Raw genomic sequence first — 27,178 nt, forward strand, 5'->3', positions numbered from 1 at the left:
GCGACGCGGGCGGGCAGGACGTCCCGAGAAGGCCGGCCGCCCGCGGCCACGTCCCGGCCCGGCCCGGGCGCGCCGAGGAGCGGAGCCAGGGGCCGGCGCTCGCTCCGGCTCCCTCCCGGGCGCGCCGGAGCCGGGGGCGGCCACCCCAGCTGCAGCCTCGAGGGCCTTCGCCTCCCCCGGCCGAAGCCTCCCGCGGCGCTGGGCAACTTCATTCGGCTCTTGCCCCGGGGAGCGAGCTCGCCCATCAGGTAAGGAAGGCTGCCTGTTCCTAGGCTGCAGCTCGGGCGGGCGTGTTTCTGAAAGTTGATTTGAAATGCATCCAAGAGTGAGCAGGGCCAGCCGCGGCTCCTCCCCGAGGCGACTTCTTTGCTCCTGCAGACATTCCCGGCACCGGCCGACCGGCGGGAGGACCTCCCTGCGCGCCCCGCACACTCGCTCCCGCGCGCCCCCAGCAGATCCCAGCGCCCTGAGTCCGGGAGCGGGCGGGACGCTCTCCGGGTCGCTTACTCTGCCCCTCCTCGGCCGGGGCAGGTGAGCGACGCAACGCGGCGGGTCCGGGCGCGGGCTATAGACCTCGTAGTTCCGCGTGCCTGGGCCCGGCCCCGCGAGGGAAAACACCCACTCTTTTTTTATCTCCGTCTTACTCCAGTAGCTGTGTTCCCGCAGAGGCGTCCCTAGGGCCCCCATTAGTATAGGTTGGGGCGGAGTCGGACTCTGCATGGGGAACCTGGGGCTGGGGACCGGGTGGGGGGAGAGTGAGGGGCAGAGGAAGGAGAAACGCAGTTGGGGGGCGGAGGCCTAAGTACTTAACGTGTTGACTTCGAGTGAAATCAGATCAGTCAGAGCAGTTCGCTGTGACTCGTCTCTCTCCTCCCGCCCCACATTTCTCTTGGCTGGACTCTACCCTCCCAGCTCATTCTGGTCACCCTGGACACTCCTTCTGTCCTTCCCCAGGAGTGTGGCGGCTGCGGGAGCCGAGTCCCAGAGAGCACGGACGCCAGAAGCGTCGTTTCCTCTCCTCTACAGATCCTCCCGGCCCAGCTCGAACATGCTGGACGGCCTGAAGATGGAGGAGAACTTCCAAAGCGCCATCGAGACGTCAGCCTCCTTCTCCTCGCTGCTGGGTGAGTGTTCGGGCCGTGTGCCTCGGGCGCACCTTCTTTCCGACAGACCCCAGCTCTGGAGCCCACCTCCCTGGGACCGGGTCGGCAGTAGGGGAACGAGAGCCCCGCTGCATGCACTCAGTTGAGCCCACTTCCCGTCTATCCATCAGTCCCTGTGGGTCCTTCCTACCCTAAACCGGCAAGCTGCCCCAGGCCTCACGCACCGGTCACCGAACTCCCCAAAGCCGCGAGGGGCGGGCGAGATTGCTCGCAGGCGTTTGAGTGGCAAGTGATTAAAAATACCCAGGGCTAGATTTTTAATCACAGAGCTGATCGACGTCTCGTGAATGCAGCTGTCTTTTCGGAGGCCTGGAGGCGACAATACAAACCCGAGGTCCGGAGCGCCCAAGTTCGAGGCGGCTTCTCGCCTCCACCAACTCCATCCGCAGTCTCAGCCTAGAGTACGGCGGAGAGGCTTTTCCGGGCCGGTGGGCAGCGCAGCGCGGGGATTAGCCCGCTCGGCAGGGCCCTCGTCTCGGTTTTAATTAACTGGAGCCAGATCTCGGGTCCGGCGGGTCCCCTCTCCACCCTCGGCCTCCCGAGTCCCTACGCCGCGACCACGTAAGAGCGGCGAGCCCAGGGCCTCAGCCCACACTCGGGTCTAACGGAACTGAGGCCAGGGATTTCACACTCCCCAACCCCCACCCCCTCTCTCTACGCTTTCTAAGTTTGGTGAATGGGTGTTCAAAGAAAAATTTTTTTTAGAGGGAGGGATTTTCGTTTTGCCACTTCTGCCCCTTTCTCTCACTCGGAACCGCTAGAGCAGGGTGAAGGCGGAGGATGGGACAGTTTTTCTGAAGAAACCAGACCCGGGGAGGAATCCCTCCCAACTCCCCAGATGGAATGAAATCGCACGCACCGCGTTCCTCCCTTTCAACCGCCCTTTTGGAAACTTCCCGACTCCGTGCAGCCTCGGAAGAGCCAGGGGGTCAGATCTGGCCCTGGCCTGGCGCAGGGCGCGCTCAAACTTCTGCGCTGAGCGGGCTTCGCGGCTCGTCCAGTGCGCCCCGCCCGGCCCACGTCCGCTCCGTGCGCCCGGTCTTGCCCCTGGACGCCGGGACAGGGCAGAAAGAATACGGAATATTTTAACTGAGATCTCGTTACTTCTAATCCTCCCTGCCTGTGCCTCAAGGTGACCGTCCCCGCTCCTGAGCCAGCGGCCGGGTCCCCTAAGGGGAAAGCGACCCGAGCATAGCAGGGCAACCGGGGAGGGTCAGGCCCTTTGGGACACCACGCGCAAAGGTTTTGTTACTGGGCGACATGGCCTTGTTTAAATAGCTGTGAAACGTGCCAACAAAGGCGGCAAAGCACCTCACCACCCTAAAAAAAGGCGAAGCCCCCGCCCCCACAAACTAAAGGAACAAAACTGACACACGTGCAAAGGTTAGGACAGAGAGGATTCCCTTTTGCGCTGAGTCTGTTTGTGTTCGGTTTCGCCCTCACGCGTGGCTGCTGAGCGCGCCTGATTCTCGGAATCCTGGCCGGACACTCCGCGGCATCTCCACCTCCTGCTTCCTTCCTCTATTTTTTTTTTCTTCTCTCCGTTATGATGCTTCTTAATTATGAAAAAACCCATCTGCAATTTGCGCGCCAGCCAAGACCCAGCAGTTTGGGGTTCATTGATTGGAACAATACTGAGTTTGCCTAGGGTGAGACGGTATTTTCCTGCACACACAGGACTTTTTTAGAAAGCAAAGAAAAAAAATGTAGTTTTCCATAAAAAATTAGAACAGAATTGCGTTTTAGCGAAAGACAAAACCAAACCAAAAAAGAAAATTCTTTTTACACACTCACAGTTATAATAATAGACAATACAGACAGGCATAGTGAGTGATTTAATGATTACGTGATAAACCTAGGACCACAAACTTACTTGCAGGCTACTTTTGCAGGATATGCGCACCTTTGCGTGCGTACCTGGGTAGGTTTGATAATGAAAGGCCACTTACTGATTTGTACCCCCCTCCTCTGGTAGAATTTAAACCTTCCCACATAGTCTCTGTTTATTAGAAACTCCATTTGGTTTGATTTTTCTCTGATCTCCAAGTCTCGGCTTGGATGTTTGGGGGCGGGGGCCCTTCCCCGGGTCGGGGGCGCGAGGGGGTGGAAATCCGTGGGTGTGGAGTGATCCGTTGCGGGTCCGGCCCGGGTTTGGCCGGGATGCCGGGCCGGCGCGGCTCACCAGCCGACGTCTGTTGCTGCCGTAGGCAGAGCGGTGAGCCCCAAGTCTGTCTGCGAGGGCTGTCAACGGGTCATCTCGGACAGGTTTCTGCTGCGGCTCAACGACAGCTTCTGGCATGAGCAGTGCGTGCAGTGCGCCTCCTGCAAAGAGCCCCTGGAGACCACCTGCTTCTACCGGGACAAGAAGCTCTACTGCAAATATGACTACGAGAAGTAAGTGCCCGCGCCGCCGAGCGCGCCCCGCACACTGCATCAGTGGGCGCGGGGGGCTGTGTCCATCTTTTATCCCCATGTACTACTAGAAAGCGCAAGATGCACCCGCGTGCCCAGAGACGCAGGTGCCCATTCACCCGCATCTTGTATACTCCCGGCGGCAGAGAACTGCGCCGGCGCCCGCCACCACGTCCGGGGTCCCGCGGGAGCGCCAGGGATGTCTCCCCTCTTACGGCTGCTCGCCCAGTTTTCCCGACCTGGCCATTCCCAGAGGCCACTGCGACCCCATCAGCCTTGTCCCTCCTCTCCCCCTCTTCACTTGGGTGTCCTTGGGGCTGCCAGTGGTTCACATCTCCTCGCCAGTTCCCCCTCCACCTCACCCACCTATCTGCGCCAGCCGTGCGCTTATGCGGAGCGCTGAGGCTCTGACTGCACAGCTTGGGTCCCCCTGTGCTCGTTCCTCGCTTGGCTGTGTCCACTGGGGTCGGGACAGATTGGGCTCAGAAATGGCGCTGCTGCTGCTCTGAGCTCCGCAGCGCACACCCTCTGTTTGCTTTTTCTCTCACGGTATTCTCGCCACCTAGTTCCCCGGTTTCTCCAAAACCCTGGGGCGCAGGGGCATTTAGGCCAAAAGTTGAAGCCGGGTCCTCCATCCTCCACCTCCTCCCTTGTTCCCGTCTGGGTATGCATTTCTGCCTCAGGGCAGGTTCAGTTCCCTCCCGTCGACATGAACGTTCTGGTGTGTTTCGAGGAGAAATAGGAGGCAGGTATTTAAGAAAGTGGATTATTTCGATTCTAGATCTCTGTATTGCCTAAAGCCTGAGTGAGATGGGGGTGGGGGTGTGATGGTGGGAGTTTGAAAATATTTCCTGGTTCTCTCCAGGCTAGCCGGGAGTTGCTTCGTGGCGCTAAGGAGGGTGGGCTGCTTTTCCTGGTCAAAATGGACTGGTATATGTGATGGAGTGCCCTCGGAGCACGCGCAGGAAAATTTCGCATTTGTCAGTGCTAAATAAAAGGGACAGCACTATATAAAGATAATCAAGGGAGGGTTAATGCTCGTGAAGAACAGTTCCTATCATGTTATTAAAAACACACAATGCAAGAGGGTGTGCAGGAGAAATCTCAATGTAACAAAAAAGCCCTGAGAGGGAACAGAAATGTCTTCTTTTCTGATTTGCCTGGGCTGTGAGGTTTACTAGAAACTGACAAAGCAATTAGATCCAGTGACCACACACAAAAATTCTTTCTGCTCCTCGCGCTCCTTAGCCATAACATACTTGAATCTTACCCGTATGTGGATAGAGTACTGGGCATTTTGCTTTGTTTTGAAAAGATAACTTTCCATTTTCCAGCACTAAAAACAGTATGTGTTTGATTTTGGATGAGTTGAGAAGTACAGAAATATATAAAGAGGTGAGAATGCATGGTTGTTTCCTGAAGTGGTAATTAAGGTTTAACATTATTTTTTAAAGAAGATATGCCTGTATGTGTTCTTGATTGTCTGTTGCTCTAGTGTATGAGTGAAAAGTTCAATTTTTAGGTAATTAAACAGATTGTGCGCACACAACTTCAAGTACCGCCTTTGGATAAAGCTTCTGGTTGATTGCTCCCTTTTTTTGTTTGTATTGTTTTGTTTTGTTTTGTTTCCCCCTCTTGCTTTTCGTCTGAAGGTTTTGGGATTGTGCTGACCCAATCTTTATCTTTGTGCTTATAGATTACTGAAATGTCCACATCCTTCAGGCACGACACTAGCAAATTCAAAAGTATGGGAGCTTAGGAAAGGATTTGGGTTGTGAATTTCTATTCTGTTTGTGGAAAAAAAAATCAGGAATCAAAGAAGGCTTAAGGGTCAACACAGCTGTCTGGCCAGTCAGATCTTCTTTAAGGAAGTCAGGCTGTGTCAAGAGGAGAAGAAACAGTTGTTGTAAAGTACTTAACACAACAATGTCCCCTCCATTTCAGCCTCCCAAGTTTGGCGGCGGTTTGGTCTTATTAACCCACGAGGGTCAGTTCTCCCCGCACAAAGCTATTTCTGCAAAGGGAAAATTGCAGGGATCAGCTTGTCAGCTGTTGGCCAGAACCGAGAAGGTTTTACAGAGGAGTGTGAGCAGCATTGTTCAGAGAGGTGTTGATGTTACAATGAGGGTTTTTAATTTTGATTTTAACGTATATTTTGGAAACACGGATGTCCAAAATGGAGCTGCTTGTCTCGTTCACTCACTGTCAGCACTTTTCTGTACCCAGAGCCTCCCTTGTGTTTTTAGATTAATTTTACTCTGTTTTTCTCCTCCACCCCACACCCCAGTCCCATTCTTCTTCCAGCAAAACAGGGCTTTCATATATTTGACCATCTTAATGGCATTGGTCTGTATGGTAGTTGTTGTGGAAGGAGAGGAAGGGGGAGGTTTGTTTGTTTGTTTGTTTTGAAATTAGGCTCTAGACAAATTCCTTTATTCAACAAGCTTTTATTGAGCTCCCATACACAAGGCACTGGGCAAGGTGATGAGAGGATAATGAGGAGAAAGTCTCAGAGCCTGCCTTCAGAAGGCTTATAGCCTAGCCCCTTTTCTGTCTATTTTATCTTAACTAGCGAGTTATTTCTCAGAAGCCTCCTCTACTTAGATTTCAGGACTAAGTATGGAGTAGAAGCTGGCCAGAATGACCAGATATTTCTCCTCCAGAAGGTTGCAATTCAATTTTAGAAAATAGTCATGAAGCGGTCACAGAGAGCATTTTCCTCTCTAACAGATACATTTGTAAAAATAGTTTTGCTTTTTTCATTGGCTCTTTTTAAAAGTTGAGGCCCAGCCAAGGCAACTGGAGAGGACATTCAGGTGGAAGTCAAAGTGGTGGGACAATGGTGGTGGTAAATTATGAAGTGCTCTGGAGAAAATGAACATTCAGGCAGTGCTCTTGGCTCCAAACTTCAAGGCGTTCAAATGCCATTTTTACACATTAAAATAAAAGAACATATAGTTAATGTGTAGTCTGTAGTGAGGGGCATAAACATGATATTAACAGGGGGAGTTTCTCATATTTATTCCAGCCATGTGTGTGTGCATTTCTGACTGTGGGGCAGTTTTGCATTAGAATTATTAGCTGCCTATTCCTGGTGTCAGGCAGCCAGTTAAAAAGTGAAAATTCTACTCTGTCAACTAGTTGTTACACCTTCTCGATGTCAAACACCAAATTTGTCTAATTAAAAAAAATTGAATTGACAGTGGTATCCTAGACATACAGCCATTCATTTGAAGACTTCAGGGTATTTTGTTAAATATTTATCTCATGCACTATGACACTCTTAGGAATAATTCATCTTCTGATCATCCAAAACAAATAAGCATTTAGGGCTAGAGTGTAGAAAACTGATTTATGAATGTCCAGAAATTAAGAACTGGAGGTGACCTTTATTGTCTCATGACACGCCTTCGAAGAAAAATAGCTAGTTGGGAGGAATGGTACATGTGCAGGATTGATGAAGGGGCACCACGTCATATAAAGCATCAGGATGCTGTTGACGTGGATGTTTAAGCGTTGGACTCAACGGTCTTCGACGGTCCTGAAAGTTAGCAGACCACCAAGGAATTTTCCAGCCTAGGGAACTTCTTGCTTACATAACTGCCGTTCCCTATTTCGCTGAGTCCTCTCTGATCTGGTTAGTTTGGAGTTTTCCCTGAATTTCTTCCAGACAAATACTGTAGCTGGACCGAAGTTGGAGACGGGAGACTGCCGAATAACGGGAATGTGGTCATACAATAGATAATTAAGCCTTCTGGAAGGGATCCCACAGTTAAATCACTTTTATATTGTTTCTCTCCTGTGCCTGGTGGCTCTGTGTGTCAGGCGGGGTCCTCTCCCCTCACACAGCACATGAAGTTTATCATCGTCCCTTAGATTGCTCTGGACGTCCTAGGACCAGTGTGGGATAGTATGGCTGTCATCAGGGCTGCTCTTATAGCATCATAACTCCCCACATGTCAGCAAAGTGCAGGCCTTGGGAAAACTCTCACAGGGCCGGTCCATGTCTTCTCCCCTTTCTTTTGGAGCAGACCAAGTTTTAGAAGAAAGGGACTGGAATGGAGTAAAGTGTGTATCCCCCACGTAGAGCTCCCTCTGTGTCTTTCTGTCGACCCGCTGATTGGCAGCCCCGAGGAGAAGATGGCTGAGGAAGTGATCTCTTAGGATCAGTAATGAACTCATTCTGCATTTCATCAAGGTAGTGTAGGGGGTGTGTGTAGGGAGGAGAGTGAGTTTGGTTTTATTACTGTGACATTACTTGGAGATCAAAATTGGGCATCCCTTCCTCATAAAAGGGGCCCACAGATGAAATTACAGAGGCAATTGTTAGATTTCTACTCTGTGTTTTGTTGGCCCCACTCCTGGCATCATAAAATTTAAGGAATATAAAAATCAACACAGCTAAGTAATAAATTGATGTCTGCATTAAATTGGGGGGGGGGGACAGGGGCTTAGCTTGGGATAAGCACTGTCCATGGGCTGTGTCTGTGTCTGTGCAAGCTGACTTATCTCTCTCTTTTTTTTTTATTTAGAGGGTGATTGGAAACAGTCCTTGTTCAGAGGCATTTTTCTCTCTTTGTATTGGTCCCTAGGTAGGACTTTCTGAATCTAAGACTTAAAATGTTGAAATAAAATTAGAGAGCAAGCATAGATATTAATAGTATTCTGGGAATTAGATATGAACACTGCTTTCCAGAGTACGCTTGTGGGGTTCTTTTGATCCTTAACATAAATGTAGCACATGAAAAAAAGTTATTTATCCAGTCTGGTTTTTACATGCTGTAGAGTTCTGGGATTTTGCCATCCATCCGGCTAAGGAGTTGCTTTTGCTGTTCAGATTTCAGTGACAAGAGCTTTTTCTGACAGTTCATAGTTTGTCTTGCTTTTGAGTTTCATTTTTCTTTTGTAACTTTTGTGTCACCCCAAACACTAACTAATTTTAAAGAGCCCTCTTTACTGTTGCTTTTTAATTCTGGGAAGTGTTTTGGAGATAATGAATAGGGACTGTTTCTCTAATGAGAACAACTTCATACATTAAATGATCAGCTAGTTATCTTTTAAGATCAAAGAAATTATTTGGGTTCCAGTGTTCAGAAGTGAGAAGATAGGCAATGATTTAAAAATATTCATTATATTACCAGAAATTTATTGAAGCTTCTTAGAGTAAATTCATATACAAAATGTCATTGTTGCATTATAAAAGCTTCATAATAACCAATATTGAATCATGTTAACTTGATGGTTACGTATAGCTGTGCAATACTGAGAAATGAACAATGGGGGAAGAAAGCATAATTACATTCACCCTAGAAAGGTTTAAAAATAATTTCTGCATCTTAGCCTTACTTTAATGCTTTAAAAAAATTTTTTTTTTTTTTACATTTTTCTAACATGGAAATTGGAATGCTCACATCTTCAGATGGAAGTTTGTCGTAAGCCACTTGTGGGGTGGGATAAGGAGGGTTGGGGCTGCATGGGGCGGGGGGGGTGGGGTGGGGGAATGCGTCTCCCACCCTCTGTGCGGAAGCAGAAGGGGTCCTATATGGGAGAGCCCTGCCCTGTTTCCAGCATGCCTGAGGCTTCCCCCTAGGAATGAATGCCCTGTATGTTTTTTTGAAAGTTTCGTAGCGGACGTGTGGAACAGCCTTGCCAGCAGCCTTTTCAGATTCCGTTTGGTGAAGTCGGTAATTTTAGGATCAACATGCAGAAAAGATTCTGGAAAAAAGAGGCCCTTGTCTCCTTTGTGCCCGTTTTCTGGAACCGATGGAGAAACCTGGGACGCCTTACGTTTTACGTTTTCTCCTTCGTCTCCTTGACTCGCGTGGTGTGGGACGTTTTAGTCAATTTATCACAATTAGAATCAGTTGTGTTATCACTGACTGATGTCAGCGTGTGACTTTGTGTCTCTTTGTCATATATGAGATGAAACCCCGCCAACTGTCCTGCTAAAATGAAGTGAACACCTTCCAAATGTCAAATTGTTATTTTAGTCAAGCACAATTATCTGTCTCTATATTTTTAACCAAGATGAAATTAATAAGATGGCGATGGCCCTGGCATTAATTAGCAGGAGGATTAGAGCTGTATCAGCTGAAAAGGAGGGGTAAACACTGCAATCTTGCTGCATGTTTATTTTCACACCACTGAAAATAAATAAAATGAGACTTAGGACAGGGATTAAGTTTCTTCCAGTGTTAGACAGCAGATGCAGTTGGAATGCAGCAGAAACACCGAAGTATTAGTGAAGACATCATGGGAGGAAGAAAACTGCGGCCCGACCTTGGTTTTCTACCTTGTGGGTAGACTTGGTCGCATCACAAGGAGCCCCATCTGGGTAGTTAAAAAAGGATTTTTAAAACCTCCCTCCCTCCACGCTGTACTTTTCGGTGGTGAACCAAGGCAACCAGATCATCTGTAGAGCTTGTCACCTGCCTGCCATGCTCGGATTAGCTAGAATTTAATGAAACGCTTGCCAGATTCCCCATTATTGCACCATAATGTCATAACGACTAAAAATACAAAATGGACTGTGCTTTTCCTAGTCCTTAACTGAAGTCACATGAACGAGTTTGGTCTCTCCTAGCCTTTCAAGATTCCAGTTGGGAGATCCTATTTTTGGATAATAGTAAATATGTCTGGCTTTCCTGACACTCTAGGCCTCCAGTGTCTCTCCACCCTGTTAGCCTTGTATTTATCATCATTACCCTATTGTGGACAAGCCCTGATAGATATCTGGACACTATGGATTGGACTACCTTGTCTGATGGGCCAATTAAACCCCGTTCATATAAAAAAAAATCTTTAGCATCCAGCATTGCTGGGAATGGACTGCGTGCTCTATCTAGACTTCGCATCTAGCCTCATCCCATTCTGCCTCCCCCTCACTCCCCTGTGCCCTGTGGAATTCTCTTAACTTGACTCTTGCAAACATAAGATATTACTTAAACACCATCTCATCAGTTGCCTCATTTCCCTCCCCCCAAGGCCAACCTTAGGGACTGTTAGTCTTTTAAAAATTTTTCTCATTGGAGGAAACAGATTTATCTTTTAGATGCACAAAATAATGGTCCACCCTGCTATGGAACAGGACGCGGCTACAATAGCTGATGAGGGGCGTCGTGCTCAGTTTGCATGATCCCATAACCAACGCTCTTTGGGTGACCATCTAGGGGCCCCTGAACATCTTTCTGAGTGTGCTGGGCACCTTCGTGGATGCTGGGTTATGTCCTGCCGCAACAGGTAGGTGTTTTTCAGTGGGTCAGAGAAATGTCTGAGTTTGATGTTGGTCACCAGTAAACCGGGACAAGGAGTCGTCGGGGGAGAAGCCTGGCTAGTATTCTGATAGCATGTAAGTGCGTTGCTCACTCTCAACGTTGCTCACTTCACTGCTTCTCTGGACATCACGCTTCTCCAGCCTGGAGAGAACCATCCTTTCTCTCTTGAGCACCAGGTCCAGCTGATGCAGTAGGAAGGGATCTTTGGAGCAGCCTCCTCTCCTAGCTCTGTCCGGCCTCTTCAGTTACACGGTAGCCACTTCTTGACTCACAGTTCTCCCACCTCCTCCCTATCAAGCCTCAGGAACTTTTAAAAGGATTTTTCAAAACAAAACAAAACAAAACACCCCCTCCTGAACTCCAGATTAGCCTCTTAAGCTCATTAAAGTTCCTTTAAATACCAAAATGTTGGGCTCCTGGGGACTATCCCCCCAAACCATATTTTCATTCTTAGCATTGTTGTCATTCACCGTGCAGCAGATTAAGGCCAGCTCCCTCTGGGCCCAGAAACGGTCCCCTCTCTCTCTGCAGGAGGGTCCAAGTATGTCTTTGTTTGAGTACCCAACAGCCTGAACCTGAGTGGGAGCTGATGCCAGCTTGGCCTGGGGCCCCTCAGCTCCAGGGTGGAAAAGAGGTTGATGTTGCTGGGGTCAGGATGGGGCCCAGAAAAAGGAATGGTAGGTGAGTGGAGAGGGTGTGACTTGTACAGTTTTCAGGAGCTTGGTAGTCACTGGGCCCTCTCCCCATCCCTGGGGAGAACTGAGGATGGGTGAGATTTGATGGGGACCCAACAGAAACAATACTGTCCAGTTTCTGTTCATCCCCTGGTCATTGCTGGCCAGTCCCAGTCCAGGGGTGGGTTTTTACAGCCACACCTGCCTTCTGCCTGATGCCCTCCCCTTGCTTTCAGCCTCCTTTCCAAAGGGCCTCCTTCATACATCCCACCACCTTCTCTGTCATTTCAGGCTTCCTTCCTTAAAGCTGGCTCTTGGGGAGCACTTTCTGGTTTTGACAGTGGAACAAATCCTTTTTAACATAAACATCGAGAGTGTCCTCCCCTGCTGCTGGCTCCCATCACCCCTTCTCCTCCTGCCCTCCTTGCATTGTTGCAGGGGCTCCTGTTGTGCCTGTCCCCTCCAGTAAGCATGTGGGCATGAGGGCTCAGCTCTTCAGGGACAAAAACCATGCCTCACTGGTGGTACCATGAAGGAGACTTCAGAAATCCAAAGGGGAAGAACATCTCAGGAGACCCTTCCCTGCATGTCTTTGGCTGGAGTGTTGCTTGCTCTCTGCACCTATCTTTCCCCTGGGGCTCTAAGCACCTGGAAGCCCTGAATTTAACCACAAGACTGGTTTTCCAACCCCACTTTGGATCTCAGCTCAGCCTTGCCTTCTTGTTTGTCTTATGCTCTGAACCCATCTTATGACTTTTAAATTTTCCAATGATGCCATGTGCAGGCTAGAGCCTGCTCTTCACTAGCTGTCAAAGTGTGAAATAATTCACATTGGGATGTACATGATAATGCAGTATTCTTCCAAAGAGTCTTTTTAATCAGAAGGGTGTTTAGTCAAAGGAATGACTGTCTTATGGTAGAATTTTAGGTCCTAGAATGGGGGACAATTTTGATAATTTAGGGCAGTAAAGCAGATAATTTTGGGCAGAATGCATATCTCACTTCATAGAGTACTCCCCTGTTTATCTGTATGTGAGGCTGGCCATGACTACACATCCACTCCTTTTCTTCTGGGTTTTACTCTTTGTGTTCTGTAATTGGTAGAGATCTTCTCTTTAAAAAGTCCATGTCCATAGATGCAAGGGAGTTGGACAGGTGGACATGAATGGTTTGGGCACATCACATCTCTCTCCATCACTGGAAAAATAATTTGCAGCACATGTCCTACTATCAGGAGATATCCAAGACACAATTTCCTCATTTATACAGAGGAACGTAATAATAACAATGTCACAGAGTTATTGTGAGAATTAAATAAGATGATGAACTTGAAAAACCTTTTGGTAAAATATGGAGAACTCTTCGGGCTTGGGTATTATTATTGCTAGTTTTGTAACATGAGTAAAAAATACATATTCTTAGGAGCTGTGTGCGATAACACAGTCTAGTGGTCAAGAACATAAACTCTGAAGCCAGGGTGTCTGGGACCAAATTCTGGCTCTGCTGCTCATAAGCTGTGTTACCTTGGGTGAAGGTCATGCTTCCTCTGTGCCCGTAAACCTCTCTGTAAAATGGGGATAATAATAGTACCAACCTCACAAACTTCCAGTCACAGGATAAAGAAGTACTAGGGATGTAATGTACAATAAGATAAATATAATTAACTTTGCCATATGTTATATATGAAAGTTATTAAAATAACCTAAATGTCCATCGACAGATGACTGGATAAAGCAGGTGTGGTATATTTATTCAGTAGAATACTACTCAGCCATAAAAAAGAATAAAATAATGCCTTTTGCAGCAACATGGATGGACCTGGAGATCATTATGCTAAGTGAAGTAAGCCAGAAAGAGAAAGAAAAATACCATATAATATCACTCATAGGTGGAATCTAAAGAAAACGAAAGGACACAAATGAACTTATTTACAAAACAGAAAGAGATTCGCAGACATAGAAAACAAACTTACGGTTATAAGCGGGGGAAAGAGTGTGGGAAGGGACAAATTGGGAGTTTGAGATTTGTAGATACTAACTACTATATATAAAATAGATATACAACAAGTTTCTTCTGTATAGCAAAGGGAACTATATTCAATATCTTATAGTAACCTATAATGAAAAAGAATATGAAAACAAATATACATATGTGTTTGTATGACTGAAACATGCTGTATCCCAGAAATGATGCAACATTGTAAACTGACTATACTTCAACAAAAAAATTAATTAAAAAAAGAAAGTTACTAAGAGAGTAAATCTTAAGAGTTCTCATCACAAGGAAAAATAGTTTTTTTCCTATTTTAGAAACTTTGTATCTATACGAGATGTTGGATGTTTACTAAACTTACTGTGGTAATCGTTTCAATGTATAAGTCAAATCATCATGCTGTACACCTTAAGCTTATACAGTGCTATCTGTCAACTGTATCTCCATAAAACTGGACTGAAAAAAGAGTACCAACCTCATAGGGTCATTTTGGATTGATATTTATAAAGCGTGCAGATCAATGCTTGGCTCATAGAAAATTCCATAAAAGGATATGTTGGGGAAAAATATATCCTTTTCAATTTTCAAAGAGCCTTTTCTCACAGATATTATATCCATTGGATCTTACAGCAATTTAGAAAGTTAGCTAAGGTGATGTTTGCTTTTTTTTTTTTTTTGCATTTTGTAGCTGAGGAAACTGAAGTTCAGAGAGGTTAAGAGCTTGCCCAAGGTCACGCTGTTGGTAACGAGAGAGACTGGGATGCTATCCCCAGCCGCTGACTCCTGGTCCAGTGGCCTTTCCACTAAATCACACCATCTGCTCCTTGAATTCTGGTGCTCACACCCCAGTGAGATCACAATTCTCAGTTTGTCCTGTTGAACCAGCTCTTGGAAAACAAGTCCCCACCTACTAGATACTTGAGCTTTCCGGCAGGCTTTCGACGGTCAGCTGTTTACATATTCTGTGGTTTTAAAGGAAGTTTTGTGGATTTGGGGAACTCCTGAGTGTTTGTGTGTGTGTGAAAGCTGCTAGTGCACACTCATCACTCCTGTTCATCAAATTCTCCCACAAATGCAAAGCCCTCCTACCCATCTTTTCTCTCCCAACCCATCTGCATTGGTCTCCACCGTCCCCCGAGCGTCCCTGCTCTTCTGCACCGGAAGAATGACACAAAGGGAGACAAGCATCCATTTTCCTTCTCTCTAGCTCCCAGAGTTTGCTATTGGTGACTTTTGTTCTGGGAGCCTGTCTGTGCATTTGGCAGCAGAACTGTTAAATATCAGATCTGGAGCCTTCCAGACATACTTCCATGGGGACCAGCCAGCAGCTGTCCATCCATTCCTCGGATAACCCCTTTCCAAGTTCTCTTCAGAACTGTGTTGTACTTTCGAACAAGCTCCAGCCTCAGCTAGGAAAGCTCCCACCGTGCCCCGGCATGAGGCAGATTTCCAGAACTGTTCACTCCCTCTTGTTTATTACTTGGCCTGGCTGGATTGAAAATGGAATAATGGAATCTTGGTTTTTTTGGAAATTAAGTATTCCTGTGTTGTATTATTTCTCTCACCACTGCCGATACTTGGTTCTCATAAAAGTAGTTCCAGTCAATTTTAGAGAGATGAGATGTACATCTGAATTTAATCTCTGTAAACCGGCATTTAATGAACCTAGAGATTTCAGGTAATACGCCAGCAATTGGAATGCACTTTACCTAGTTGTATGTGGATTTCTCAAATTCAGAATTAAATGGATTCATAAATAGTTGATTCATTACTTAAATAACCCATTCATTCATTTAATCATCAAACAGATTCATTAAACTCCTGTATATGCCAGATACGTAAAAATGAATAAAAGCAAGCACCAATGTATTAACAAACAGAGACTGCTTAGAGACATAAATTAGACAGATGCTTAAAGGAAGAGTAAACTTGTTTTAGGAGAGGCATGGCCAGTGGGACCAAATACCAGCTTATCTAAGTCCCTTGGTTCTATATTACTGTGTGCTATTTGTTATCTTCATAGTGCTTACTATAATTTGAAATGCGTATTTATGAGTTGGCTTACTGTCTGTGTCACTAAATCATAAGCTCTATGAGGGCACAGACCTTCTTTTGTTTCATTTTGTGTTTTAACTCCCGCATCTCCAGCATCTTGCGTGATTCTTGACAAATAATAGGCATTTGACATGTTGGTTGAACGGATCAATGGATCAATGAGTGACTTGCTAGGGGTTACTGAAAAAGCCTCATGGAAAAGGTCACAGGTTAACTGGCTCTTGGAGGATCAGTGGGAAAGGGAGCTAATTCAGGTGGCAGTGTCCAGGAGGCAGTTTTCTTTCTTTTTAGTTTGTATATAAAATTTTTTATTGAAGTAGAGACAGTTTACAATGTTGTGTCAATTTCTGGTGTACAGCATAATGCTTCAGTCATACATGAATGTACATATATTCGTTTTTATATTCTTTTTCACCATAAGTTACTACAAGATACTGAATATAGTTCGCTGTGCTATGCAGCATGAACTTGTTGTTTATCTATTCTATATATTTCAGTTAGTATCTGCAAATCTCTAACTCCCAATTTATCCCCTCTCCCCGCCTGGTAACCACAAGTTTGTTCTCTATGTCTGAGAGTCTTTCTGTTTTGCAAATAAGTTTGTTTGTCTTTTATGGTTTTTTTTTTTAGATTCCATAGATAAGTGATATCATATGGTATTTTTCTTTCTCTTTCTGGCTTATTTCACTTAGAATAACAATCTCCAGGTCCATCCGTGTTGCTGCAAATGGCATTATTTTATTCTTTTTTATGGTTGAGCAGTATTCCATTGTGTAAATATACCCCAACTTCTTTGTCCAGTCATCTGTCAATGGACATTTAGGTTGTTTCCATGTCTTGACAATTGTAAATAGTGCTGCTGTGAACATTGGAGTGCATGTATCTTTTTGAATTAAGATTCCCTCTGGACATATGCCCAGAAGTGGGACTGCTGGATCACATGGTAAGTCGATTTTTAGTCTTTTGAGGAATCTCCATACTGTTTTCCATAGTGGCTGCACCAAGCTACATTCCCACCAACAGTGTAGGAGGGTTCCCTTTTCCAGGAGGTAGTTGAACACCCATAAACCAACCTGGGCAGGAAACTTTAGGATATGTTATCATGTAGATATGGGAAGTACCCAAGGGGATACCACACAGAGTGAGAAGAGGGCCAAGGATGGAGCTTTTGGGGAGCCACCAGCATTCAAGGAGACTGGGAGAGGCTGTGATGGAAGGACACGGATCCAGGAGAGAACGCCAGGGTGGGTGGGCTTCTGGAGGACAGGGCAGTGGTGGTGAATTTTAAAAAGTAGGGCCACCTGCTTGCTCTTCCAGTAGGCAGTTAGTCGTTGGTACCCTTATTAACAGTAGTGTTGTCAGAAGCTTGGAGGGACCAGGAAGGCATGTTAATGGATTTTACAGTAAAAGGTAGTTGAAGAAGTAGAGAGAATGATGTGGCCAACTCTTCTGAGAAGATGGGTAGTGGAAAGAAGATGGGAGGAAAAACTGTACCTGGGGTGGAGACAGAATGAAGGGGAGACGTTTTCAGATATGGTAGTTTTGAGCCTACTTGGTAGCTAAGGTGAGTTTCACCAGGAAAGGGAGGGCGTTGAAGGTCGGGGAGAGAGAGGAGCATCCAGTTGACAGAGGAGAAGCCTGGGGAAGGGTCAGGGAATCATCGAGGGCACGTGTTCTGCCCCTGCATGATCTTTCCCTTTGTTCTTTTGTGCATTTCTCTGTGGATTAGCCAGAGCTGATCACCACAGAACAGAGGCCAGCAGAAGCTGGGTATGTTTTCCGTCATTCCTCAGGGTCTCTTGTAAGGTGGCCACTGCCGCTTCCCACGTAACTTCTTTCCCGAAGCCACCCTGGTTCATGGGCCCGAAGGGTGGAGGCAGAGTGAGGCTGCAGCCTGTGTCCTTCCTCAGATGCCAGTTCTCTCTGTGTAGGCCTCTCTTGTCCACCATCTTCCCGTTTCTGCTCTTCATCCTTGCAGACCTCTGTTTGGTCACAGTGTGGTCCAAGGTATGTCCTGTGTGGCTGATTCCTCAGGCCAGGAGCTAGTCAGTTGTGCTTGGCCACTAGACCATCCACACACCTGTCCACTGAGGGCTTTTGCTTCCCACGATGCTCAGGAGAACGTTTAAGAGAAGGGAGTCCAGGATGGGGACACCATGTTGACCAGACCGCAGTGGCTGGGTCTCTTAATCCACCATCACTGTTTTCCGTTCTTATTCAGATGGTTGGTTCATATGTTTACTTCCCCAGACTGGAGGCTAGAGAAACCTGGTGGAGAACAGTGGGTTTTCGGAATCCTTGAGCTTTGGTCCCTCCTTTGCCTCTGCTCTGTCTGGGTGGGCCTGGGACCATCATTTAACCTCTTTGAGAGCCTCCCGTTTACCTCAGTGCTTTATCTCAAGCTATCTGATCACAAACCTCCTGATGTGTGCAGTGGGGGAGTGGAAGGGTGATGTTTAGATGGGAATCCTGCCTTTCTCTAGGGCTGTCTATCTGTGTGACCCTAGGAAAGAAAAAGTGACAGGGTCATCAGACCTTTTAACTTAGAAAGGGAATTAAACTCAAATTGGAGAAAGCTGACTATTTCCCAATGGCTCTCTGCCTCCGTGGCCAGTAAAGTCAGTGGAAAATACATCAGCTTATTTGAGATCAGAGGCACCCAACCGATTCATGGGATGAATTTTTCTACTCGCCAACGGGTTGTAAGACCTTAGTGTAGACTGGGCTCAGTAGTGCTAGAAGGGAGAATTGGGTGGAGCACTGCAGTACAGATTGCAATGCTGAATGATGTATTATTTTTCAGTTTTCCTGTCGACAGTTAAAGAGCAAGGGGCCAAATGGAATGTGCTCTTTTAAATGGCCACGTGGGTACAGTGGGACGGTTGGAAAGCCATTAGTAGCCAAGTCTAGTTAATATTAGCTAAGGTAAATGCTCTTCATCACTTTCCCCCAACTCAATTATTAAAGGATTAAAGGACTTCCCCAGTGAACCCCTTTAAAAGTTTAATGATGGGGCAGTGTTGCAGAGGTTGAGCTGTTAAGATGACGTGATTTCGGCTTCCCACTGACATTGCTGGTTAATCAGAGAGGGAAGAGGGTTCTGAAGCTCACATGACCTGTAATGTGGTAAGACCCCACCATCCATACAGTCACGTGCCCTGGAATCCAGGGAGATCATATTCCTGACTTTTTACCAGACTCTGGGGACAAGATGAAGGGAGCATGTGTCCTGCCAGTGGCCTTCCAGTTGTTTGCGGCTTTTGTCCATATAGAACGTAGCCTTTCTTAGAATCGGATCATGTTTCTAGGAGAAGCTAACGGAGAGATTTGTATCCAGGACCTTGGTTTGATGTTGTAATTGTGCAGAAGGGGGTCAGTTGGTCCTCAACGGTCACTTGTAGCCTTCTTGACCATGAAGCATGTGCTTTGAGTTGCTCTGTTTTTGGGTAGTCACATACATGCGCACACACACATGCACACACAGGCTGCGTCCTTTTGTGTAACTGAGGATGTACATAAGTGGGATCACTGGGCAAGGTCAGGGGTGTAACTTGTGGCCAGATAACTGCATCAGTGTCTCTTGGTTTCCATGGAGATCCAACCCATATCCTTAGACTCACCAGCACCAAGGGATAAGTAACTGAGCGAATCAGCCACAATCAGGCTTATAATCCAAGGGCATAAGTATACTGGGTGTTCTGGGTATGCAGGTCTGTAATGGGAGTGCAGCTGAGGGGAGGATTTCATGGCACAGTGGCTGGCACTTCCCAGGTTGGTGGCTTCCATCTTACCTGCCATGTCTCCATGTGCCTCACTGACAGCCTAATCGATGGATTATTCAGGATTTAGGAGTCCTGTATTTCAAGGGTCATTTCTAATTTAAAAACCCTATTTGATATGCGATATCCTGGGATTCTTTAAAAGCCTGTTTCTTATTTGGCTTTTTAAAAGTTGGAGTTCAGATTATTAGCATTTTTCACGTATAGTCAGTTTTCAGTTTTCTCTTCTAAAAGGTGAACCCCGCTTGGCTCAGTTTCTTTCTCTTTGCTTCGAATTTACCATTAAATTGAGGATATTGACATATCTAGGGTAAGATTTAGAAATTAACCCTAACACTCAATTTTTGCCAGCCTGAGAGTAAATTTTAACTCTTTCATTTAATTTTCTTATTCAGCTAATATTTTTGAGCACCTACTATGTGCCTGGCATTGTTATAGGCACTTGGGGTAGAGCAGTGGACAGTAACAAAGACAGAATCCCTGACTTTATGGAGCTTACATTCTAGAGGGGAAGAAAGACAATAAACACAAATAAAATGTGTTTTCCCCCAGATCTCCGCAAGTTTGACCCCTGCTTCCTGTGTTTACTCAAATATCCAACTATTTAATATTGCCGCCCACCCCGACATGCACCCTTCCCCCATAACTTCTGTATTTTTTCCAGCCACTGATCACCTTCTAGGACTCGCTGTAATTTACTCCTTTATTAGGCCCATATATTGTGTCCCCCATTCGAATGTGAGCCCCACGAGATCAGACAGACAGATTATACCTTGTTTTAGCACACTTTTCTTTAGTGTGCTTCACAGATACTGTGTTTTTTGTTTTGTTTTGTTTTGTTTTTACAGATTGAAGATTTGTGGCAGCCTTGCATCTATCTGTGCCGTCTTTCCACCAGCATTTGCTCATTTCATGTCTCTGTGTCACATTCTGGTAATTCTCACAGTATTTCAGACTTTTCCATTATTACCGGATTTGTTACAGTGATCTGTGATCAGTGATCTTTGATGTTACTATGGCAAAAAGACGATGATTCTCTGAAGGCTCAGATGATGGTTAGTGTCTTCTAGCAAGAAAGTATTTTTAAATTAAGATCTGTGCATTTTTTAGACAAAATCCTAGTGCATACTTAATAGACTACAGTGTAGGGTATATGTAACTTACGTATGCACCGAGAAACCAAAAAATTCATGGGACTCACTATATTGTGATATTCACTTTATTGTGTTGATCTGGAACTGAACCTGCCGTCTCTGAGGTCTGCCTGTACTTACTTTGTTCACTGACGAGAGCCTGGAACGTAATTTTGTTGACTAGTCTAATACCTGGAACATAATGGGTACCCAGGGATCATCGTGGCAGGCCTGGAGGAGATCAGTAAAGCTGTCTTAGACCAGTGGTGAGCGGAAGTGAAGACGGGAGGGTGATTCCGAGATAGTCCACCTGAGCTGAGCACCCTTACTGAGATGGCGAAGACGAGAGGAGAGTGGGGGGAGCTGTGGCAGCAGTGGGAGGAGCAAGGCTTTTCTTGAATGTGGACAAGATATCGTATCTGCTTCTTAGCTCCATTATTTTATTCCTTAAAAACTTCCATAGAAGCCCAAAAGGAGGGGGAAGTGTAAAGGAGGCAAGTGAATGAAAAATCCAGCCGGGTCAATGTTTGGAGACTGTATTTGCAATAGAGATTTTGAACCTGGGTTTTGCTTCAGGATATCCATGAATCCCTTGACTTATTTTCCCAGAAGTGTGTGTGTGCGTTTCTGGAGGAGAGGGTCCATAGATTCTCATCAAATCCTGGAATCTGCACATGATCCTAAATGGTTAAGAGTTGGTGATCTGGAAGAGAGGGAAAGTATTAGGCACATTCTCACATGGAGAAGATAACACTGTAAGAATGGGTGGCAGGAAGACAGACATACCTCCTCTCCCTCGACTCCCCACACGGACAAAGGTTCAAATCCCAGCTCTGTTACTTGGCAAATTAGTTTCTGAGTAATCTTCCTCCTTATTTCTGAAAAGCAGAAACTATGTCTTTACCCAAGTTGCAGAGATTAAAGGTTATGCGTGTTTATACAGCATCTGCTAAGATCCTCAGTAAATGGCAGCTAATTACACTGATAATTTATTTCCTAATGTTCAGCAGTGCCAGCCAACTGTAGATTACGCCTGTATGGGCAGTTTTTACTCTCATACCAGGGGCTTGTTTCTTTCATTACTTTTAAACCTCAGCATTACTTTTTAAGGAATTCTCAGCGGATATACCTAATATTTTTAAAAGTATATAAGGGCAGACAGATTGCCTTGTGAAATACACACACATATGAGATTCAAGAAAGAAAAATCAAGGGCAAGAAATACTTGGCTTAAGAACAGGAGCTTTTAAACAAATAAAATCTACTTACCCTTGTTGGTTTATATGAACTGACTGATAAGCTGCAGGCATCCAGTATTTATTTGTTACATGAATCCTAAACTGAAAGATAATTAGCGAATTTGTTAAGCAGGCTTATGTTTACCCTTCTTGGCCAACAATTATGATCATTTGTTGGCAACTGAAGGTTGAACTGAGTTCTACTGACTTGATCGTATCTGTCAGGAGGAAATAATGCATTTGAATTTCACAAACCTGTGAACGTTCCAGGTCTTGCATGACATTTAACAGAGGCTCAGTCTCTCTCAGAAGGTACCTGTAATGACAAGGCTTATTAATTCATTGATCACGCTTCTTAAACGAGGCCACAGAATGGGCCCTAATTAATCAGTTTGCTGATAGTGGTTTCATGAATGGGCATGTGCTCCAGTTTTCAAATGTATCTGTGACACTAATTAATTTACGCATATTTGGGGAAGTATTTTGGCTATAATGAGTGAGTTCAAAAATCTTTGAATTTGTATTGTATTTTAAAAATCCCGTATGGTTTCTCTCAACCCTTCTAATATTTACTTGGGAAGCTACCACGCGAAACTGACATTGGGCATTGAGAGCCTAAAAGAGAAAAACTTAGAGAGTCTGTGAACAGACACTCTATTATGTCATCATCACCACAACCTCCTTCGTGATGAGAAGGCTGAGGATCAGAGAGGCTAAATGACGGTCCCCATATTCCATGACCTCTAAGCAGTGCAGGTGGGAATCAGGCTCGGCTGTCTCATGGCAAGTTCAGTGCTCTTTGCGCTGTATCACTGCTGCTTTGTCTGTGTGGCAAAGCCCTGGAGATGCTGCCTGTTCTAGTCACCAGGCCTTATGGGAAAGATCGTGTCAAGTTCTTCCATGAAGATTTAAATTCAAGCAGTTCTAGGACATTTCTGTTACTGAGCAGTTAAGTCACTCTCTGAGAATAAGTGAAGTGATTTTCCTGGACACAGTAACACAAAAATTCCATCTGATTGCCTGACACAGTGAACATTGATTGGGAAACAAAATCAGCAATGATGGTGGGTTGACTTGGTAAATTGTCTTCTCCATCATCACTCCTGGGTTTGGGCACACATATAAATTTGATCATTATGTATCCTGAGTGTAAAAGAATATATTTTTACATAAGTACTTGTGTATATATGCATATATACTTATGCATGTGGAATCATTGGATTTTAGAGATAGAAGGTACTTCTTAGGTCATGATTAATATAATAGTTAAAGACAGGAGATTCCAAACAGATTGTCTGATTTTTAACCTTTATTTTTAAAGTACAACTCCTATAGAGAACATATAGCCGAGTCTTGCTTCTTTATCCTTTTTGATAACCTCTTTCTTTTAATTGAAGTGTTTAGTCCATTAACATTTAATGTAATTATTGATACAGTTGGATTTCAGTCTACCATTTTGCTATTTTTTAAAATTTGCTATTTATTTATTATTATTATTTGCTTTCTATTTATGCACTCTGTTTTCTGTTCTCCATTTCTCCTTTCATGCTTTCTTTTGGTTAATGGATTTTCTTTTTAAGAATTTCATTTTAATTTACTTATTGGCTTTTTAATGATACCTCTTTAGATTATTACTAACTTTTTAAAAAAAATGATTGCTCCCAGGATTACAATATGCACATGTAACTACTCACAATGTACTTATGAGTTAATATTGTATCATTGCACATAAAATGTAAGAACCCTGGAACTAATGTATACATCCGTTTATTCTTTCCCCTGTTCTTTTTTGTTATAGTTGTCATTCTTTTTTTTTCCGTCTGTTTGTCCAATTGGATATTGACCTATGTTTAAGGTCATTAACAATTTCTTTGTCATTTTCAATCTGCTGTTAGTCCAATCCAGTGAATTTTTATTTCAGATGGTGTACTTTCTAGTTCTAGAGCTGCTCTGCCCAGTACAGTTGCCACTACCAACATGTGGCTATTTAAATCTACATTAATTAAAATTAAGCACAATTTAAAATTCAGTTCCTGAGTTGCACTAGCCACATTGTAATCACTCAGTGGCCACATGTAGCTAGTGACACTGTATTGGACAGCAAAGATATTAAACATTTCTGTTATTGCAGAAAGTTGTATCAGACAATGCTGTTATAGAAGCTCCACTTGGTTCTTTTTTGTTGTCTGAATTTCTGTGATATTAGTTTCTATCTTTTCATTCTTTTTGAGCATATTTTTCTTTATGTCCTTGAGCATAGTTATAATAGATGCTTTACAATCCTTGTCAGCTAATTCTAACATCTGGGTCGTTTTGGGGTTGATCTCTGCTGATTTTCTTTTCTCTCCAGTATGGGTCATGTTAATGATTTATGTTGCATCTTGGACATGGTACAATATAGATAACCTGAATTTTTATGTTCCCTCAAGGAGTATTTGTGTTTTATTTAACGAAATTTCCGGTAGGCAGTTAGCTTGAATGAGCTCAAACTGCAAACTCTGTCTTCCCTGTGGTGGGCTACAGCTGGAATTGCAGTTCAGTTTTTTGATTCTTATTTGGGCAGCCTGGAGTCTGTCCAGCACACATGGAATCCAGGAGCCAGCTAGAGATTAGGGCAGAACATGTATATAAAATCTGGGGCTCCCCCTCTCTGGGTAGTTCCAGGCTGCTTTTCTCACTTTTAGTTGCTGTGGTTGCCCTGAATTCTGTCCTTTGGTCCTTTCAGCCAGGAAGCTGTGGCTTTTCCATCTGTGTTTCTTAGTCACTCTGTGCGACTAGAAGCTGTGAAAAACAGGAAAATTACCCAGTTCTAGTCCATGCCTCCATGTGCTGACTCCCCTTCAGTATCTGCCTGCTTTTGCTCGTGGTTGGTGTCATCACGTAGTGGTTTCCTATACTTTGCCTAGCATTTCTACGTTACCTGTCGGGGAGCTGGTCTGATAGCGGCTACTCAGCCATTGCTGAAAAGGAACCTTGTTCAGGTCTTGACTCAGGCACTTACCATATGTCCTTGTTGCGACCTTTGATGCCTCAATTCTCGTATTTGTAAAATGGGAATAATAATATCTCTACCTTACAGGATTGTTGTGAAGATGAAGTAAGTGCAGAGAGGGCACTTAGAGTTACTTCTGGCAAAGAGAAGTTCCTTCATGTTAGCTCTTGTCAACACTGTGAGTCCTGCCTTCTCACTTAGCACACGTGGAAGTCATACAGCTGACTGACGGCAGAGTCGGCACCAGAACCCTAGCCCCCATCTGGGCCACACCTATACTCCACGCACCTATTTGCCTAGCAATAACATTTTTGATTATTTGATGTTCTTTGTAACTCTTTATAAATTATTTTATGTTTCCATGGGAATGATTTTTTTGAGAGGTGGGTAAGAGGGCAGTCAGATAGATTCTACTAATAATAAATAACCTCTCCGTCAGGCTCCACCAAGACCTTTGTTTCCCGTTTAGTTACGTTTTATTCAGCTACATCACTGTAAGGCCTTTTGAGGGGGAGTTGTTTTGGCATGTGAGCACTTCCTGCCTTCAGCTACATTGTTCTGTTCTCGTTCCCCATTTAATGGGCCTGTTCAATTGCACTCTCTTTGTGCACGAATTAGCCTTCCCAGACCCACGTCATGCTCATTGCCTTTCACTGAATGGCGTTCAGGTTGCTGACATGTTTTAGAGACAGAGGGGCCCAGTCTTGCTTAGAGATCAAGCCAGCTCTTCGCGCGTCTGCAAAGGTGTAGGTGTGGGGGGCGGGGGGGGGGCTCTCCAGCTCTCAGCCCAGGGCTCTCTCTTACCAGTGGGTGAGGTCTGTCCTGACACACGTTGATACAGTCGTGTGCATCATTTCGTATTTTGAAATTTCTGCCGCAGAGAAATTGCTTTCCCCCTGACCATTGCACTGTGAGCTGAGCTTGTCCCTGGAAACCATATTTTTCTCCACGTGGGTTTGAGATAAAACAGGAGACCCAAGAGAGTGAGGGGATACGACATGAGTTTCCCTTTGTCATTTGGCAGGAAACCTAGAACTCATTAGGAAGTTAAGGTCTGCCTTCACTGTCTGAGTATGACCAAATTGAGGAAAGCTGAATCTCTCTGTTGGATCACTTCTCACAGCTGTGCCTCCAGCAGGATGCCGGCCATCACGGACACAAGGCCTAGAGGTGTCCCCACCAGGTGAATCACCTGTCTGACTTTGCCGGGCTCCTGGCCAGGTGCCGGGACAGCCTCGCGGTGGGGTGGGAGCATTGTGGAGGTATGACGGGGGGCTCGCTTTCCGGCCTGTGGGGCTTGTACATTGCGCTCACTTGTACTCACTTGTCCACACTTGGGAGGTAGCCCTGTGCCCAGTGACAGGATGACACACATGCACAGTCCTCTGTGTCCTGCTTCAGTCACACGCTGACTGGCTGGCTGTTGCTGGAGCCGGGACTGACATCAAGGTGACTGAATGCACAGCCTGGACTGTAATCACAGGAGCAGATACTTGGCTCAGTGGGCAACTGACCACAATGCGGAGGCTTCCGTAGGAGATCGTGAGAAAGAGCTGAACGGAGGCACAGCCGGGCATTTTGGTTAATGAGTTTTCCTTTCTCCCAGTTTGTGTCGTGTGCTCTTCCCTCTCCCTCCTCTCTCACTGCGCTTCCTCTCCCCCAGTATTCGACTCCAGACCCAGAATGAATGAGGCCATGCAATTTCCAGGCCTCCATGTTCGATGGAAATATTTTTCCATTAAAGTTCCTTGTTGGACTCTCTAAGTAGAGGTGGTGGCTGTGGCAGCTTTGGCCTCTCCCCACCTCTGAGAATTCCCCAGTAAAGGCCTCTCAGTGAGAAGGATTTACAATTGAGACAATGCCGCTTTCACAGCTTTTAATTACACTTGACTCCTTCCAAAGCCTCCTGCTGGCAGTAGCTACCTTGTTGAAAAGGGAGTGGATTTGGGCTGAGAGCAATGCGGGGGGTGCTCCCTGGCTGGGCGCTGTGTCCAGACCCTGAGTGGCCCCTGTCGTCCAGCCAAGTTTCTGTCCCTGGCGGCCCAGGGCTTCGGGGAGAGAAACCCCAGACTGACAGTGGGGAGGTGCGTCCTCCGTGTTGAGTGTCCTTCTAGGTGGGTGCCGGGATAGGATTTGGAGTGCAGGGCCCAGCTCCAGGATCCAGCTGCACTCTGCACACCCCGCGGTGGTCTGTGGTTCCCTCTCTGAAGTCGGGCTTGACTCTGTTGAGTCTTTTTCCGGGTGTCCATGTCTGCTGTGGTGGCCCCTTAAACGCGGCCTGGGCCTGTAGTGGGCTCTGAATGATGTGCAGAGGTCGAGTTAACCGAAAGTTGGGGTTAGATTGGGGTCTTTTTTCAGGGTACTTCTTTCTCTTCCTGGTCCCTCTGTGGTCCTTTCCCATAATCTTCTCTTTCTCTTTTGCTCACCTTCTCCCAACCAATGAATGCCTCCAGTCCCGTAAGTGCA

At 45.6% G+C, this 27,178-nt stretch overlaps 1 protein-coding gene across 3 annotated transcripts in view; it reads left to right on the forward strand.

Moving 5' to 3' along the window:
* Positions 1–217: 217 nt before the first annotated feature.
* The window catches only part of LMX1A (LIM homeobox transcription factor 1 alpha), a 133,039-nt gene continuing 106,078 nt past the window's right edge, over positions 218–27,178 (forward strand). Inside the window, exons 1-3 of one of the 3 annotated variants that reach the window (XM_032463833.1) lie at positions 218–248; positions 1,027–1,124; positions 3,371–3,557. In XM_032463833.1, the coding sequence (XP_032319724.1) occupies positions 1,049–1,124; positions 3,371–3,557 (263 nt within the window). In that variant the 5' untranslated portion in view covers positions 218–248; positions 1,027–1,048. Of the gene's footprint in view, positions 249–347; positions 532–954; positions 1,125–3,370; positions 3,558–27,178 lie in introns of those variants that run through there. The other 2 variants (XM_032463831.1, XM_032463832.1) reach the window with 2 other exon arrangements.

Source organism: Camelus ferus, chromosome 21, assembly GCF_009834535.1.
Source record: "Camelus ferus isolate YT-003-E chromosome 21, BCGSAC_Cfer_1.0, whole genome shotgun sequence".
In the NCBI taxonomy this organism is placed as follows: Eukaryota; Metazoa; Chordata; class Mammalia; order Artiodactyla; family Camelidae; genus Camelus; species Camelus ferus.